This window comes from Hippocampus zosterae, chromosome 14, assembly GCF_025434085.1.
Source record: "Hippocampus zosterae strain Florida chromosome 14, ASM2543408v3, whole genome shotgun sequence".
In the NCBI taxonomy this organism is placed as follows: domain Eukaryota; kingdom Metazoa; phylum Chordata; class Actinopteri; order Syngnathiformes; family Syngnathidae; genus Hippocampus; species Hippocampus zosterae.
The window spans coordinates 16972960-16989700 of record NC_067464.1 but is presented as its reverse complement, the minus strand read 5'-3'; the positions used below and the strand labels follow the sequence as shown (position 1 = coordinate 16989700).

Below are 16741 nucleotides of genomic sequence, written 5' to 3'. Positions count from 1 at the left end.
GCCAAAATAAAGCAAATTCCACTGTCAGATTCCACATCGACCAGACGAACTGAAGTCCTTGCTGCTGATTTGTCTGGCCAGCTTTGTGATGCAATACAAAATGCAAATTGGGATTGATTTCTTTGGTGCCTCAACAAAATACATTATTTGCTGTGTACTGGCAGTGAATAATTGTTATTTTATATATGCTCATACTAAATGGGCATATAGCCCTGCTCCTTATGACCGCCATGCATGGGACCGGACCTTGGTCTTAATAAAAAAAAAAAAGTGGACCTCCAGCATTTCTAGTTGAGGACCACTGGGCTAGAGGGAAGAAGCTGTTTAAGTGTCTACTGGATTTGGTGCGCATGGATCTGTAGCGTCTGCCTGAGGGGAGTGGCTGAAAAAGGTGGTGCGCAGGGTGCGGGGGATCCAGGAGGATTTTCCGTGCCCTTGTCTTGAGTCTTGCAGTGTGCAAGTCCTCAAGAGTGGGTAGGGCGGTGCCAACGATTTTTTCTGCCGTCCTAACTGTCCGTTGAAGTCGGATTTTGTCCTTTTTTGTGGCGGCCCCAAACCAAACCGTGATGGAAGAACACAGGATTGATTCGATGACTGCCTTGTAGAACTGTCGTAGCACCTCCTGTGGCAGGCCATGCTTCCTCAGCAGCCTCAGGAAGTACATCCGCTGCCGGGCCCTTTTCAGGATGGAGATGGTGTTGACTTCCCACTTCATGTCCTGGGAGACTGTGATTCCCAGGAACTTGAAGGTCTCGACGGTTGACACAGGGCAGTTGGATAGTGTGAGGGGCAACTGAGGAGAAGAATGTTTCCTGAAGTCCACGATCATCTCTACAGTCTTGAGCGTGTTCAGCCCGAGGTTGTGTCGGCCGCACCACAGCTCCAGCTGCTCCACTTGTTGGCGGTACGCAGACTCGTCGCCGTCTTTGATGAGACCAAGGTAACAAACAAAAAAAAATATGAAACAAAACATGACAGGAACACACAATGATTCTACAAAGACTGACAGAACTCGGGGAACTAAATACAAGCAAAGCGACGAGACAAGGAGAAACACATGGACAAGACACAAAGGGTTGAAAGAGCTGATTGGTTAACACAAGGGACCCGGATGACCAGAGCAGGTGGAGACAAAAAAGGCACATGAAGGAACAAAACCAAATGTAATCTAAACAAAAACATAACATTACCCCTCCCTCAAGGGATGGATCCCAGATGTCCCAAAGGCCCAGTGGTCGCTGCAGGGCGTGCGCTGCTGGAACGGGGACGAATGGCGGCCGCATGACGTGTGCCACCAAAACGGGGACGGGTGGCGGCTGCAGAACATGCGCCGCCAGAACAGAATGGGGTGGCGCCAGCAGGACGTGCACCCCCAGAATGGGGTGGCTGCCGTAGGACATGCGCCGCCAGAAAGGGGTGGTTGCCATAGGATGTGCGCCGCTGGAATGGGTTTGGCGATGGTATCAAGTCTCTGGTCCTGCGGGGTCCATTTGCTGGTTCGGATCATTCTGTCAAATTTTGCGTGATGGTAGAGGACCCAAAAAGCAGGGAGGCAGGAGGCACTGGACTGAAGAAAATACCTGTATATTAACAAAAAAATACTTGCAGGAGTAAAATCGAAGTCAAATACACAGAGTCCTGAAAACTACATGAAACCAAAGTAACAAACAAGCAAAAAAATATATAACGGAAACAAAACATGACAAGAACACACAATGATCCGACGAAGACTGACAGAACCCAGGGAACTTCATTCAATTGAAATGATATTTATGGCAGCAAGACCCACAGACTGCTTATCCTCTGCATTGAGAGGAAACGGAAGATGTGGCTCGGGCATATGGTCAGGATGCCTCCTGGGTGCTCCCCTGGTAAGGTGTTCTGTGTACATCCAGCACACGGTGGGCTCTGTCTCCCGGCCTGTCTGGGAATCTCTTGGGCTCCCCCTGGATGAGTTGAATGAAGTGGTTGGGGAGAGAGTCATCTGTACTTCCCTGCTTAAGCTGCTGCGCTCACGACCCTGACTCCTGATAAAATGAAGATGATGAATGGATGGATGGCCAGATGGATAATTGCCAATACAACCTCATTAAAGCGGAAAGTCTATACTTTAGTCACATCTTGATTATTCATTCATTCATCCATTTTCCGAACCGCTTGATCCTCACTAGGGTCGCGGGGGGTGCTGGAGCCTATCCCAGCTGTCTCCGGGCAGTAGGCGGGGGACACCCTGAATGGGTTGCCAGCCAATCGCACACATCTTGATTATTTGATTTCAAATCTAATGTGGTTTGTGTAAAGGCAAGATCATAAAACGCTGTTGATGTCAAAATTCTGGCAAACGTAATTCAACTTTCCATGCACAATATCATTTCTAATTGTACCTATGATGTAATGGATTGTTATTGATTTCTTTATTTATACCTTCTTTTAATAGGACACTAATGGACTTTTTTTAAAACATAATGGACCTGGCTTTACTGTAAGATTATGTAATGCAGATAAGTCTTTTTTTCGTATTTTTTTTTTAATGTAGAGTTTTATCAGCGTACTTTCATTCCAAACATGCATGGTAAATTCATTGCTCTATATTGTCCCTCAGTGTGAGTGTTAATGGTTTTTGTTCAGCTATGTGTCCCCTGCAATTGGCTGGCAACTAGTTCAGAGTGTACCCTGCCTACTGCCCGAAAACACCTGGCATAGGCTACAACATGCCCGTGACCCTTGTGAGGATAAGCGTATCAGATAAATGGATGGATGGATAAATGCATACTTTGCTGTCAGACAGTGTTTAACCGAGATGTAATTATTACTGTCATATAATGGGTGTCCGTGCTTTGAAAATCAGTTTAATTTCCTTGTTTAGTTTAAAGTTGAACCCAAAATTATCAACATGTTTAATTTGTGACTGTTTCACGAAAGTTCATGCATAACTAATTGGACCTAATAAAGCGTCAAGTGGTCTGTTTGTAGTTTCTTCAAATGTATATTTGAACATAGATCTTATTTTGGGAGACGACGGCTCAATCCTGCTAACCTCTACGTCAACTGCTATTCTCTTTTTCGTTTTTGTAATCATCCACTGTATTAACTCATTCACTCCCAAAGACGTTTTTAAACGTCTTTTCAGACTTGGTCCAGAATTGGCTGGTACTGAATGAGTTTTAAATGTAGTCATTCGTGTCATCGGTTTCCATGTTTAACAACAGCACAACAACAGATTAAATCCTAGTTGCATAAATTGTTGCTTCAAAAATACTCTATGTTACTGTGCAGTAAGACCAAAGATTTTTCATGGCAACATGGATCATCTTAATGTCTCTGCTTTCTTAACCTGTAGATTCCGGACTCGATCATTTCTCGAGGTGTTCAGGTGCTTCCTCGAGATTCTGCGTCTTTGAGCTCCACCCCTTCTGAGTCACCACGGGCAACACAGGCAACCTCCCGCCTTTCCACCGCATCATGCCCAACACCTAAGGTACCCACATATAGTCACATTAACACATGAATGTAGACGCTGTATGGAAGCCCGAGTCGAGATCTTTTTGACGAATGGAAGAATGCATCTTTTATTTTCCAACAATGGAAAATAAATCTGTTCTTGCAATTTTGCACATACTTGGTATCTTGCTGTGTCTGCCCTCAACCCAAAGTTTTTTTTCCAATGTCTTTCCGAGCAAGCAGAATGTAATATTCTAAGATGCGCTTTGTAATGACAAGTGGTGCTAATTCTGAAAAGGAAAAACATGCAAAAACTTGATGCTGGAATTATCCTAAAGGTCACATTTAATTTGTTGTTTCACTGGTGAAAAGCATGTGCAGTCTATTTGAGCCAGCTCACATTTTGTTATTTTTCTGATGGTTCCAACCTGAATTTTCGATGAGGGACATGTGTTTACAAATCAGTTTCTTTAAGTTTACCGGACGTGTTCTTTTTAAGCAAAAAACAATATGGTGCTCGTGAAACACTTAGGTGACTCCATGTCCCACTCAAAGTTCTCAGACGCTGGTTCGCACCTGTATCCAGCTTTCTCTGCCTTCACTCCTTTGTATTAATTAAAAGTACGGAGTAAAATGAGCTACACAATCAAAATGTGGTATCTACCTGAACAGAAAAAAATCCTTCAATCTTAGAACATAATTTTTAGCACTATAAGTTAGTATATTGTAACGACCTAGGTTGTGCTTTATCATTTGTGCTTCCACTGAGGGCTTGTGACAAAACATGTCACGCTCTGTTACTTTGAGTGCTGCTATGTCCGAGTTCTTAAAAGCAACACTTTGTGGCGTGGTTGCGAGTGTAGGAATGGAGAGAGACTTATGGGTTGTGTGTTGTCTGTGCTCTTTCTGTTTGATGTCTACCACGGGCATACAAAATGTGTTTTGGTTGTCGGTAAATGGGAGTTCACTGGTTAATGCTTCTGTAATCCATAGTACACGCGACAATGTTTTGGCACGTGACGTGGTATTGCTTTACATCAAACACCCACGGTAGCCTGTGTCTGCTAATCTTCTAGACACGACTGTCCCTATGTCAGGACTGAAATCAGGCATCAGCCCCTACATGCTTTCTTTTTCTATGGTCGTTCATCACCGCCGTGCTCCCAAGAAATGAAGGCTTGCATTGTAATAAGCATTTTGTGTGAAAATTGCCTTTTGGATTCTGTAGCTATTACGGGTGAGCCATGACACTGCATTACCCACAATGTTTCTATTTACATCACTTCTGCCCCGGATTACCACAACTCCACAAGTGCATCATAGAAGATTTACAACTAGCAGGAGAAGTACAAAACAAGGACGTTTGAAGAGAAAAGCAAAGCACCAAATAAATAAATGTATAAATAACTCATCAACTGTTATAATTTGTGTGGGCGCCTCTCTCTCTCTCTCTCTCTCTCGCTCTCTCTCTCTCTCTCTCTCTCTCTCTCTCTCTCTCTCTCTCTCTGTCTGTCTGTCTCTCTCTCTCTCTCTCTCTCTCTCTCTCTCTCTCTCTCACAGTGAAACCTCCGGTCCAAAACACTCCTTTTTGCCTACATTTATAGTTTTCGGAGAAAAATTACTGGACTACTTTCGATTTACAAACGGTCTTGTCTGGGATGAATGGATGGATCTATGCTGTAATTCTTCTCATTCTATGTAACTTATCATTGGCAACATGCGTGATGCACTGTTGTAATCTGAAAACTAGTGATATCCCTACTTTGCTGTTGCATATGTAGGAGGGAGTGCCACCTCCGCCCTCATGACCATCCAATCACAAATTGCTCTTGCATCATTTCATCCATCCATTATCTGAACCACTTTATCCTCACTAGGGTCGCGGGCGTGCTGGAGGCTATCCCAGCTGTTTTCAGGGGAGCAGACGAGGTAGACCTGATTGCCAGCCAATCGCAGGGTACACATAGACAAACAACCATTCATGCTCAAAATCACACCTCCGGACAATTTTAGAGTGATCCTTAAACGTACCATGCATGTTTTTGAAATGTGGGAACAAATTGGAGTACCTGGAGAAAACCCACACAGACACAGGGAGAACACGCAAACCCCACACAGGAAGGCCAGGGCGTGGAATCAAACTCTGCACCTCTGCACTGTGAGGCACACGTACTTACCAGTCTGTCACCGTGCCGCACGAAAATCTTTTTGTTTTCTTTAAAAAAAACAAAAAACAATAAAGTAAAACAAAAGTGTGTTTGTTATTTATTAAAATGTAGGTTATTTAAATGCAGAGAACGAGCGGTTAATGTCAGTGAAAACACGTCATATTGTCATCCCCACATGTTGCTGCGAGAAGGAAGTTCCACCGACATACAGTACATTCACAAAGCTTCTGGGAGAGCTGAGACAAAATTGGAACTCATTGGCAAGGCACATCAGCTCTATGTTCACAGATTAAAAAAAGGAAGCATATCAACAAAAGAATACTGTACCTACTGTTCAACATGGAGGAGGGTCTGTCATGTTCTGGGGCTGCTTTGCCAAATCCAGCACAGGCTGTCTTGAATCTGTCCAGCTATAATGAAATCTCATAACTATCAAGATATTTTAGAGAGAATTGTCCTGCCTATTGTCAGAAACCTCGGCCTCATTCGCAGGTCATGGGTCTTGTCACAAGATAATGACTCAATGGCTAACAGCAAAGCATTGGACTATTCTAAAGTGATGCATTGCCTATTCCAAACAATTTATATAAATCCTATTGAAGGTCTGTGGAAGGACCTGACACAGGCCTTCTGGAGAAAACAAGCTACAAACCTTGACAACTGGAGCAGATAAATACAGCGGAGATGGGGAGAAGTCATATGGAAATTTTAAACAACAGTTTCATAGTTTTTTTTTCATTTTTTTTATATGTGTAGATACTTCAATGATAGCAATGTAAACCGATCAGTGGCTAAAAGTTATAATACAGGTAAATGGCTGCACTGGTTTGTAAAAGTCAAAGTTCCACAAAGACTGTATGTATCCATATTCAATCATCCACTCTGAATCCTTTGTCAGGAGACAATAACTTCAACAATCACGTAACAAAGTAAAACGTTGGACTTACAGTAGTTCCATGCGATTCAAACAACGACTAACAAGAGAGTCATTGTCCTCCTCCAGGTCCAGTCCCGATGTGGCAGTAATGAGAACATCCTGAGAGCCAGTAAGTTATTTACACATCACCCTTGCACAACTCCATGACCATGCAAAACTTTTATTGTGTGTGCGGATGTTCAGGCCACAGTGCAGTAGACATCAGCAAAGTGGCACGACGCCATCGGATGTCCCCGTTTCCACTGACATCAATGGACAAAGCCTTCATCACTGTTTTAGAAATGACTCCTATTCTGGGAATTGAAGTCATCAACTACAGAGGTCAGTCTCCACCATCGATTGTGCGTTGTATGCCCTAATCGGTTTTGAAACGTAAGCGGCGTAAAGCAGTGAAACTTCCAACTACTCCGTGCACTAACTCAACCTGTTGTGATGGTTGTTGTTGAGTGTTGTTGAAATGGTTTTAGTAAAGTCCTAATCCTTCTAGACGGATTGGGTCGAGTGCTCGCTCAGGACATCTATGCCAAAGACAACCTTCCTCCATTTCCCGCCTCAGTTAAAGATGGCTATGCTGTAAGAGGTAGGCAGTGGGAAGGTTTGGTTCAAGCTGATGATTCTTGCATTCATCTCGTACTACATGTGATGTTTTCTTCTTAGCACTCTGTGTTTTAAAGATGAGATTTTTCACTCTGTATTCGGCACTGAAATCGTCTTTTAAATCACCATTCAAGAAGATGCTCTAGTTTTCACAGTTAATTTCATTTGGCGTTGTTGTCCTGCAGCTGCCGATGGCCCAGGAGATCGCTTCATCATGGGAGAATCACAGGCTGGACAACAGGTCAGTCAGTCCTTATTCACTAATTGGTGCAATTCAAACTTGTTCAGTTTATTTCAATTGTCAAAAATAGTCAAGACAACAAAGGATTATCCTAATGTGCTTTTTTGGGGGGCAATTTCCTATTGGGGTTATGACCGGTACAGAAAGTAAAGGAAGCTAACTTTTAAAGAAAGAACATTCGGTCTTTAGTCAGCTTTTTAGAAGTGATGGGTAAATTCAAATATTTGAAAACACCACTGAAATCCAATCGCAGACGGAAGAGAATTGTTTTGCCAAGTGAAATCTTAATAATTTCCCAAGTGTATGTCATTCGTGACAGATTAGTTTGAGTTATTGACAAAAATGGATTGTTTTGTTAAAAATGTCAGTTTTGAGATCTTTCGAAAAATGCCCTCCTTTTAAAATCTTTATTTTCCTTTCCCAGCAGCCCAAAGCTTAAAATTTTATAATTTTAATTGTATAAATTGTATAAAAGTAGTCAAGTAATGTAACATTCACGGGGGCGTTAAACTCTCCTCTTTAGACATGCGAGCACGGGAGGCATCTCCCACAACTTGAGAGTGACGAGTCGGTATTTAATAGAAACGTTTTTCCTTTAAATGTCTTGTATGTTATAATTTAAGTCATGGTAAAAATGTTTTGATCACTCCTCAACGTCGTCATTTCATGCAGCGTCCTATAATGCACACTTCATGGACCACTTGTATTTTTTTTACTCCTCTTGATGAGTGTTTTTCAATGTTTTTCAAGGCACATTTCTTTGATTGAGTTTCCAGGACTATACATTGAGCTTTGTAAGTCGCACAGGAAACTGCTGTTAACCGTGTAACGTATCCCGTTTTGAACATTTTCAGCACAAACATGTTTGCGACTTGTCATTATACAAGATATTAAACATATCACCAATGACTTATTCCAACATTTGAAGAAAGCGAGTGGCTCATTCATAACACAACAAGGCATCGTTCACATTCTCTGGTCATCCCCGATGGCTGTTTTACGCAAGTGTACAACAGCACATATTGTTAGAAGGCTCACAAAAGTAGAGCATGACTTGAGGGTGTGCTTGTAAAAATACTCGCAGCCAGTCACATAATTAATGATCACCTACATTACTGTCATAGCTTTGAACTGTGGGAAGCGAGTAACAACAAAAGAAAGATGCTCCCATGAGATTTTTTTTCCCAGCAAAAATATTAAAAATGACTAGATTGTCAAGTCAAGTCAAGTCAACAGTATTTATAGAGCACTTTCAAACATCCATCGCTGCATACAAAGTGCTGTACATGGAGCGATTTAACATACACAATAAACAGTAAGACGAATCGGTAATAAAGGCGGTAGAAAGCACCAAGCAGTAAAATCAAGAACAAATGTAAGTCATGCCGAGTCGAACGCCAAAGAATACAAGTGAGTTTTGAGGAGGGCTTTAAAGATGGGCAGCGAGGAGGCTTGCCGAATGTTCAGTGGGAGGTCATTCCAGAGAGAGGGACCAGCAACAGAAAAGGCTCGATGCCCTCTGAGCCTCAGTTTAGTTCTTGGCACTTCTAACAAAGACTGGTCCACAGACCTGAGGCGCTGGGGGCAGGTGTGTAGGGGCGAATGAGCTCAGAGAGGTAAGGTGGCGCGAGATTATTCAGAGATTTGAAAACAAAGAGGAGGCTTAAAAATAACTCTAAAATGAATGGGGAGCCAGTGAAGGGATGCCAGAGAAGGAGTTATATACTCCCTCTTACGAGTACCAGTCAAGAGGCGAGCAGCTGCATTCTGGACCAGCTGAAGGTGCTTAATGGAGGACTGGCTGACTCCAAAGTACAGGGCATTGCAGTAATCCAGCCAGGATGTGACAAAGGCATGAATTACTGTCTCAAAGTGTTCATGTGAGAGAAGAGGTTTTATTTTGGCCAGCTGTCTAAGGTGAAAGAAGCTGGATTTAACAACGGCACCAATTTGCCGATCGAGTTTGAAATCACTGTCCAGTTTAAGGCCCAAGTTTGAGACCGTTGACTTAAGATAAGGAGACAGGGGGCCCAAGTCTACAGGATGGAATGTACAAGGGCCACTGGGACCAAACAATATCACCTCTGTCTTCTTTTCGTTGATTGTGGCAAATTTTGTACTGCAGTTCTAAGTTGACAATTCTAATATGACTCTAATATGTGCGTCAATGCAGCCCACCCACACGGTGATGCCAGGCCAAGTGATGAGGGTGACCACTGGTGCTCCCATTCCGTGTGGTGCTGACGCAGTAGTCCAAGTAGAAGATACAGAACTTTTGAGAGAGTCTGAAGATGTAAGCAAGAAAACAAATTGTTGCCGGGGAATACATGTGTCTCATCAAGTATGGTAATATTATCTCTGGTGTGTTTCAGGGCACAGAAGAATTAGAAGTGAGGATTATGGTGCAGGCTCGGCCAGGACAGGACATCAGGTAAAAAGGAACAATGGCATCATGCTGCCAAAATGAGTTGACTAGTCACATCAATGATCAAAATCGTTGACAATTAATTTAATAGTTAACACGATTCACTTATCATTATAACTGTCTCATCTCCCGCTCCTCCTGCTGGCTGTATGCCTTGTCTGTGACGTACATGCGCGGTAGTGGTAATCCAGGCCATCCCGGATTTAAACAGAATCTTTGAGGGTAATGCAGGGTCTTGGCTAAACCGTGTTAGCAACAAAGTCTGGAAATTTGGGCGTATTTTCACCCAAAATCAAATCAAGTCATGTCAGCTTTATCGTCAAATATGCTCTACGTACAACATACAGCACAGATGAAATTTCATTCCTCTCAACCACAGTGCAAACATGCAGTGCATTGAAAACACACACAGCTAAAAATAACGGCAGTGAAACTGAACTGCATTAAAAAAGACAAATATATTTTTAAAAAAAAGAAAACTAAAATGCAATGGGAAGGTGAAACTTGTGATTATTGCAGGTTGAAGTTAGTCCATTGTTTAAGTAATAATCGGATGTCAGATGCTGAGGGAGCGTCACAGTCTGTGGCAGGAGGCAGGGGTAGAGTGGGGGGGATTGCGAGCAGAAAAGGGGGTAGGGGCGTTGAGTCTCCTGACCGCCTGGTGGAATAAACTGTTCTTAAGCCTGCTGGTTCGAGCACAGAGACACCGTAGTCTTCTCCCTGACGGCAGCAGGTCGAAGAGGCTGTGAGATGGGTGGTTGGAGGTAATAGTCAGCGAACTCACTCGCATGTATTGACACCCAAAACACATTTTTTTGTGCTTGTGGTTGGTATTGAACAAGCAACTCCCTTAGAGTCACACCCGAACTCGCACAGAGTATCATGTTTCTGCTTGCTAGCACAATCCGCTAAGATTTACATATGGTCCAATTTGTCGACCAATCACAACTACTGTTGGTGATTAGTCGACTAGCGAAATAGTCGTTTGTGGCACCCCTAACGCACAGACACGCCTAAGATATCCTTTATTTGTCCCACACTGGGGAAATTTACAATTCTAAATGTGCTTTAGAACTTCATCTGTCAACTGTTATTGTCTGTTCAGGCCTATAGGTCATGACATCAGACGAGGAGAGTGTGTGTTAGCCAAAGGGACACACATGGGCCCATCAGAGATCGGTCTGCTGGCTACTGTGGGGGTGACTGATGTCAATGTGCACAAGTTCCCAGTGGTGGCTGTCATGTCCACTGGAAATGAGGTGTGTGCGCACAAATAATCACAGGATTATTACCAGCGCGTTCTCTGTTCATGAACTCACTGATTTATTGCATTCAAGCTGTTGAATCCAGAAGATGACCTCCACCCAGGAAAGATCAGAGACTCCAACCGTTCGACTCTGCTCGCGACCATCCAGGAACATGGATATCCAACCATCAACCTGGGCATTGTTGGAGACAAGTAAAAATATTACAAAAAAAACAAATTATTTCCTGTCTCGGTAAAAGTTCATTCCAAGCTGTAACTCTTCATTGATGCATTCTGACCATTTTGTGCAAATAATAATTGCCAAATACTGTACTAAGAAATTAAGAATATAAAATACTGTAATAGTAAAATAATTTTACACACACACGCACACACAAATACATTTTAAGGGCAGTGTATTTAGAGTATCATCCACATCTTTCCAAATGTGTCTCTTGTTTGAAATTCAACAGATCTCACTGAATTCTTGATCGGGTTTATTCCTCTGTCTTTGCAATATGCGGAGTCATTCATGACCCCGGAGTGACATTTCATACCTATATGCGCAGCCCTGATGACCTGCTCTCAGCTCTTCATGAGGGAATCAGTCGTGCTGATGTCATCATCACCTCAGGGGGCGTCTCCATGGGAGAGAAGGTAAGATCCAAACTCTGACTCATCCATGCTGAATTTTCCAGTTTTGATCATCTGACAACATTTGATCAATTAAGCTGACACAGTTAGATGAACATAATTTACTGTGTTTCCAACCAGGACTTCCTGAAGCAGGTGCTGGACATTGACCTTCATGCTCAGATTCACTTTGGACGTGTGTTCATGAAGCCAGGGTGAGTAGATAAAGGATGACGTCGTTCTTTTTTTCTTTACCATTCACCCTCGTTTAGTTACCCTTCACAATACCGGTTGATTGAGCATGTAAAACCAATAACCAAAGAGCTTCACATTAACTCACTTACATTTCACTTCAGCTTATTTGCTAGTCTATACAACTGGGAGCTGCTTGCAGCGGTTTTAACCCTAAAAACTCCAAAAAGTTTATTTAATTTAGCATTTAAAATGGCATACCATAACCAGAATTCCACTCCACATCGTGGCCAAAGTTAAACTCCAATCCAAGTAGCGTAGCTTGCGTACCTTCTTCTTCTTGGATCGTTGGTGGATTAGACCATTTTGATGCCTCGCGCCACTGACCGTACACCATGCAAATCATTACGCCTCCCTAAAAAATAGAACTTAAAAAAAAATTGTAGATTATGTTGTTATACCAAAGTGAAGTGACATCATTTTTCCTCCTCCCAAGCCACTCACAACAGCTCTTTGAGGCATACCGCCACCTACTGTACAGGAAGCACAAAGCGTTTCCATCTTTCATCAAAGGAAGCAACCCTGCTCATATTCAATTCAGTCCTGCAAACACGATACATTTTTGAAGATAAATAATTTCAAGATTCAACAGCAAACCACAATCCTAAAGGTTTACAGTATATGCAAATAAAACGGAGAGACATTTTAAGAATATTGTTTCCACTCGCCTATGGTTAAATTGTTGCAAATTGTTATTTTGTAACTGATAATGCAACTTGCTTATAGAGCTATGCTTAAGAAAAGGGTTCTGTGTTTGTTTTCAGTCTTCCTACTACCTTTGCCACTGTTGACATTGATGGAACGCGGAAACTCATCTTTGCTCTGCCAGGTATGAAACTTGTCTGTATGTGTTGCAGTTAGCTGGATATTTTGTTGTTCGTGTCGAACTGGTGTATCAAACTTCAGCATTCATCTTGTTTTCTCTCATCTTCTATTCAAGTTTTAAATTTCTTTTGTTCAGACAAATGTTTTTATCCAGTAAAGACAATTCTCTTCCTTTGTTGGCAGTTTCAGCTGTCACTCCAGTCTGTCAGATCTGTCACCATGTCTTGCCGTGACTCGTTTTAAAACGGTTGTGGGAAACCTTCCAAATAAAGTTGCCTGACGCGACAAAGTCCACTCGCTCTTACTGATGATGATGATTGTTTTTTGACTATATGGACTGTTTTCAGCGTTTTTTGGTCACGACATTCGTCAAAGGAGAAGAATCTGTGCTTGGTGGTTGCACCTTCTCGGCAGCACGCCTGTACCAGCACAGATTTTGATTGGGAGGAATGTCGGCGCCATTGACTGTCAGGTGCTGGACAGACCTGGGGCACTTGTTTTTTGTGCCTGTAATGCGCAGCATTTTTCACAACCCCGTTTTGTTCAGTGGAGATGTCGGCGCTGTTGACTTTGAAACTTAGCTTGTAGCCGACGTGTGCACATTTTGAGCACGACGTCTCTGATCCACTGGTTAAAGGACACTTTGAAGCTCTCCTCTTTCATCTCAAACTGCTCGAAACAACAAAGTGTGTGACGGAAAAGTGGTTAGGACTGCACGACTGTCCGTGTTTTATGTTATGTGTTGTGTTTATTTATTTTACTTTATGTTAACTGTTTTGTTAAGCGCTTTGTTACAGCTGCCGTTGTTGCGAAAGCGCTATATAAATCAGCATGTATTGTATTGTATTGTATATAAGCAAAATATTTGACACAGCTCATTTTATGATGCAATATATAATTCTTGACGAAACGACAAGAATTTAAAAAAAAACATGGATTGAATATCTCTGACAGTTTCAGTCAAAAGTGAGAAAAAGTCTGCCTGTTCCTACACCTGGTTGGCTTATATCTGAACAAAACAAATTTTAAATAGAAAAACTATTTTTCTTTGAAATAATTGACATATAATTTCCCATGGCGCCAGGGCACATTGACTTGGAATCACTGCTGTATTCCAATGCAAAGATAATTCAGTGATAAAACATGTCAATCCATAATGCTTCTGAGAATCATGCTGTCAGTTGACTGCTATGAAGCGCTCCGTTTTCCCAATTGAAAATCTGTGATCGCTTGTTTTTACAGGTAACCCTGTGTCTGCAGTTGTCACATGTAATCTCTTTGTGATTCCTGCACTGAGGAAGATGCAAGGCATTCTGGACCCTAGACCCACCATTATTAAAGCCAGGGTAACCCACTTAAACACCTTCTCATACACACTGACAAAGAAAGCAAAATAAAAGGTACTTGTTTTTTTTTCCAATTCATCTTTAACAGAATGCTATTTGTCAAGGGTATCCAATATATAATGCACTGTTTTTGAACACAATACATGGAGGTTTTGGTCAGGTTACTCCTCTGTCACAACATACGGCGTACATATTCATTCTACTTTGTACAAAACAAAAACAGACAATTATTTCTACCAAAGAATGTTCATGGACTGTCCCTGCTCTATAGCCAACTGTCTGCAAAGTGTGATCAACTTCATTTTGTAATGAAAGAAAACCTAATTTTGAGTTGATGAGCAGCATATAGTATTTAGACACAGTTGGGGTGCGGGTAAATGTTGCTGAGTTGCTCCTAAGTCAGTCATCCTTACCTCCGTGGTCGCGAATTAGCTACATTTCTGAGTAGTTTTGTTATCACAAAGGGATGCAGAGGAAAGCCAACCTAAAACTGACAGGGAACCAATTAACACTGGAATTAAGTGTTGGGTGATTGAGTACGCTTCTCATAGAAATCTGGCTGGAACCACGTTTGAGCAGAGAAAATCCAACTTTGAACAGCAGAATAGCAAGCAAAACTGGCCTGGAGCGCTAAACAGAAACTGGAAATGAATTCAGATGGTTAGCACGTATGTCAGGCAGGATGTATACCAGTACTTTTAAGGTAATATACCTTAAAAGTATATTAATATAGTGGATACAATATAGTCATGACTTTTCATCTTGACTTTTGGTCTGTACAGTTAATTTCCTCCAAATAAAATTACAGCAGACCTTATCCTTCCCCCCCCCCCCCACCTTAAAAAAATCAATTTAGCAGGCTGATTGAACACTCTAAATTGTCCCTAGGTGTGAGTGTGAGCGCGGATGGTTGTTCATCTATGTGTGCCCTGTGATTGGCTGGTAACCGGTTCAGGGTGTCCCCCGCCTACTGCCCGAAGACGGCTCGGATAGGCTCCAGCACCCCCCGCGACCCCTGTGAGGATAAAGCAGATCAGAAAATGGATGGATGGAAAAGACCATACAGCCATTCAGAATTACGACATTTAAACAGAAATTTGCCATTTAAAGGCTTGAATATAGCCAACTTGAATTTAGTTGTGGATATTCTTAGCTCAAAATGTTGCTTGAGATGGTATTAGAATTGCACACTTTTGAAAATTTGTACGAATCTGTACGAATTTATATATGTTGTCAATCTATAGCTGTTTAAATTTCACTTCCTGTTCGTCGTGTCAGATACTGTATTTTGAATGAGTGAAAATAAGATTCATTGCTCTTGTTTGATGACTAAAGCCTCAGGCAATAAGGCTAACACAAGGGTTAAGGAGGTCCCACCACTAGTTTGTTTGTGTTTGTTTTAGCTTTCGTGTGATGTGAAGCTAGATCCTCGACCAGAGTACCATCGCTGTATTCTCACCTGGCATCACCAAGAGCCGCTGCCCTGGGCTCAAAGCACAGGTGTGAGAATGCATGCACACAGGCAGGCTATAAGGGCCACACTTGATCTCATCATTTCCACCATCACCATCACCGGAGCCAGAATTTCTCTCAACCAAATAACCATGCTCGCCTCCAATTTCTGTTCAAACATTTTCCATATAAATGTTGAGTAATGGTTGATGCTCTCTTCAAATTTATCGGCCCTGCTGACAACAGAATGATGACAAGAGCAATGTCATGTTGTGCGCCATGAAAAGCCTTTCAACTAATTTGGGGTGTTATTTGATCCTTTTGTTAACATGGGATAAAAAGGTTGAATGCTTCATTGATACTTAAAGAATAATGGGGATTCTGTCAATCAATTAAAATTCCAAAAAAACGCAAAATTACCTGGGGTGTTTGTAATTTGCAATGGTGGTTTTAGAGGAAAGATTACCAATTGTGTCTTCCCATGAACATGTATGGAACGTTTTTATCATTAATTTAGATTGTGTTTTTGCAAAAAAAAATTTTTTTTTTCAATTTCTGTCCTAAGAATCATTCACTTACGCACACAATCTAATGCAATGAAACACAAGAGTTATACCAACATTTCTGCCTTTCGAAAAAAAACCAAATGATCGATTGTGATGTATCCTGTCAGTGAAATGGCATGAACGTAACCACATTATTACAAACACCTTTTCGTATGTAGCAGTTCAGTTCTATTTAATAACGCTTAAATGTACAGTATTATATATACTGTAATAGATATATTGGAAGATACTGTAATTGACTTTTTTTTAAATGTACACATCGATTTTGGAAGTGTACCTAAAAATGTGGCCAATGCAAGTCTGAGAAAATTGTGTTCACATGTTAGTTTGTGACTTCTTTTGTGCTTGAGGCGATCAACTAGTCTGAGGAAGTTCCCCCCCCTACCCCCCAAAATTTCTTGTCCCCCCCTTTCAGGTAACCAAGTGTCCAGCAGGCTAATGTCAATGCGCAGTGCCAACGGCCTGCTGATGTTGCCTCCGAAAACCGAGCAGTATGTGGAACTGCACAAGGGAGAAGTTGTGGATGTTATGGTCATCGGACGGCTATGATGCAGGTGCTTTCTTGAGTTTTAACATGGCCCTGCCGTTCTGTGCTTGACACTCACAAAGTTG

At 42.0% G+C, this 16741-nt stretch overlaps 1 protein-coding gene and 1 long non-coding RNA gene across 3 annotated transcripts in view; one reads left to right on the top strand and one right to left on the bottom strand.

Annotated features, from left to right (window-relative positions):
- Positions 1 to 16741, top strand: part of gphna (gephyrin a) — a 35261-nt gene that overhangs the window by 14789 nt on the left and 3731 nt on the right. For both annotated transcript variants that reach the window (XM_052085717.1, XM_052085718.1), the window contains 15 exons: positions 3341 to 3478; positions 6613 to 6655; positions 6730 to 6867; positions 7034 to 7126; positions 7329 to 7384; positions 9558 to 9677; positions 9757 to 9815; positions 10915 to 11068; positions 11147 to 11268; positions 11625 to 11712; positions 11830 to 11903; positions 12705 to 12769; positions 14008 to 14111; positions 15515 to 15611; positions 16545 to 16683. In XM_052085717.1, the coding sequence (XP_051941677.1) occupies positions 3341 to 3478; positions 6613 to 6655; positions 6730 to 6867; positions 7034 to 7126; positions 7329 to 7384; positions 9558 to 9677; positions 9757 to 9815; positions 10915 to 11068; positions 11147 to 11268; positions 11625 to 11712; positions 11830 to 11903; positions 12705 to 12769; positions 14008 to 14111; positions 15515 to 15611; positions 16545 to 16678 (1485 nt within the window). In that variant the 3' untranslated portion in view covers positions 16679 to 16683. The remainder of the gene's footprint in view (positions 1 to 3340; positions 3479 to 6612; positions 6656 to 6729; positions 6868 to 7033; positions 7127 to 7328; positions 7385 to 9557; positions 9678 to 9756; positions 9816 to 10914; positions 11069 to 11146; positions 11269 to 11624; positions 11713 to 11829; positions 11904 to 12704; positions 12770 to 14007; positions 14112 to 15514; positions 15612 to 16544; positions 16684 to 16741) is intronic.
- Positions 11108 to 13411, bottom strand: LOC127614561 (uncharacterized). The gene is made up of 3 exons (XR_007966605.1): positions 12211 to 13411; positions 11613 to 11763; positions 11108 to 11248 (listed from the first exon to the last, which is right to left on the bottom strand). It is a non-coding gene; the product is annotated as an uncharacterized LOC127614561 (long non-coding RNA).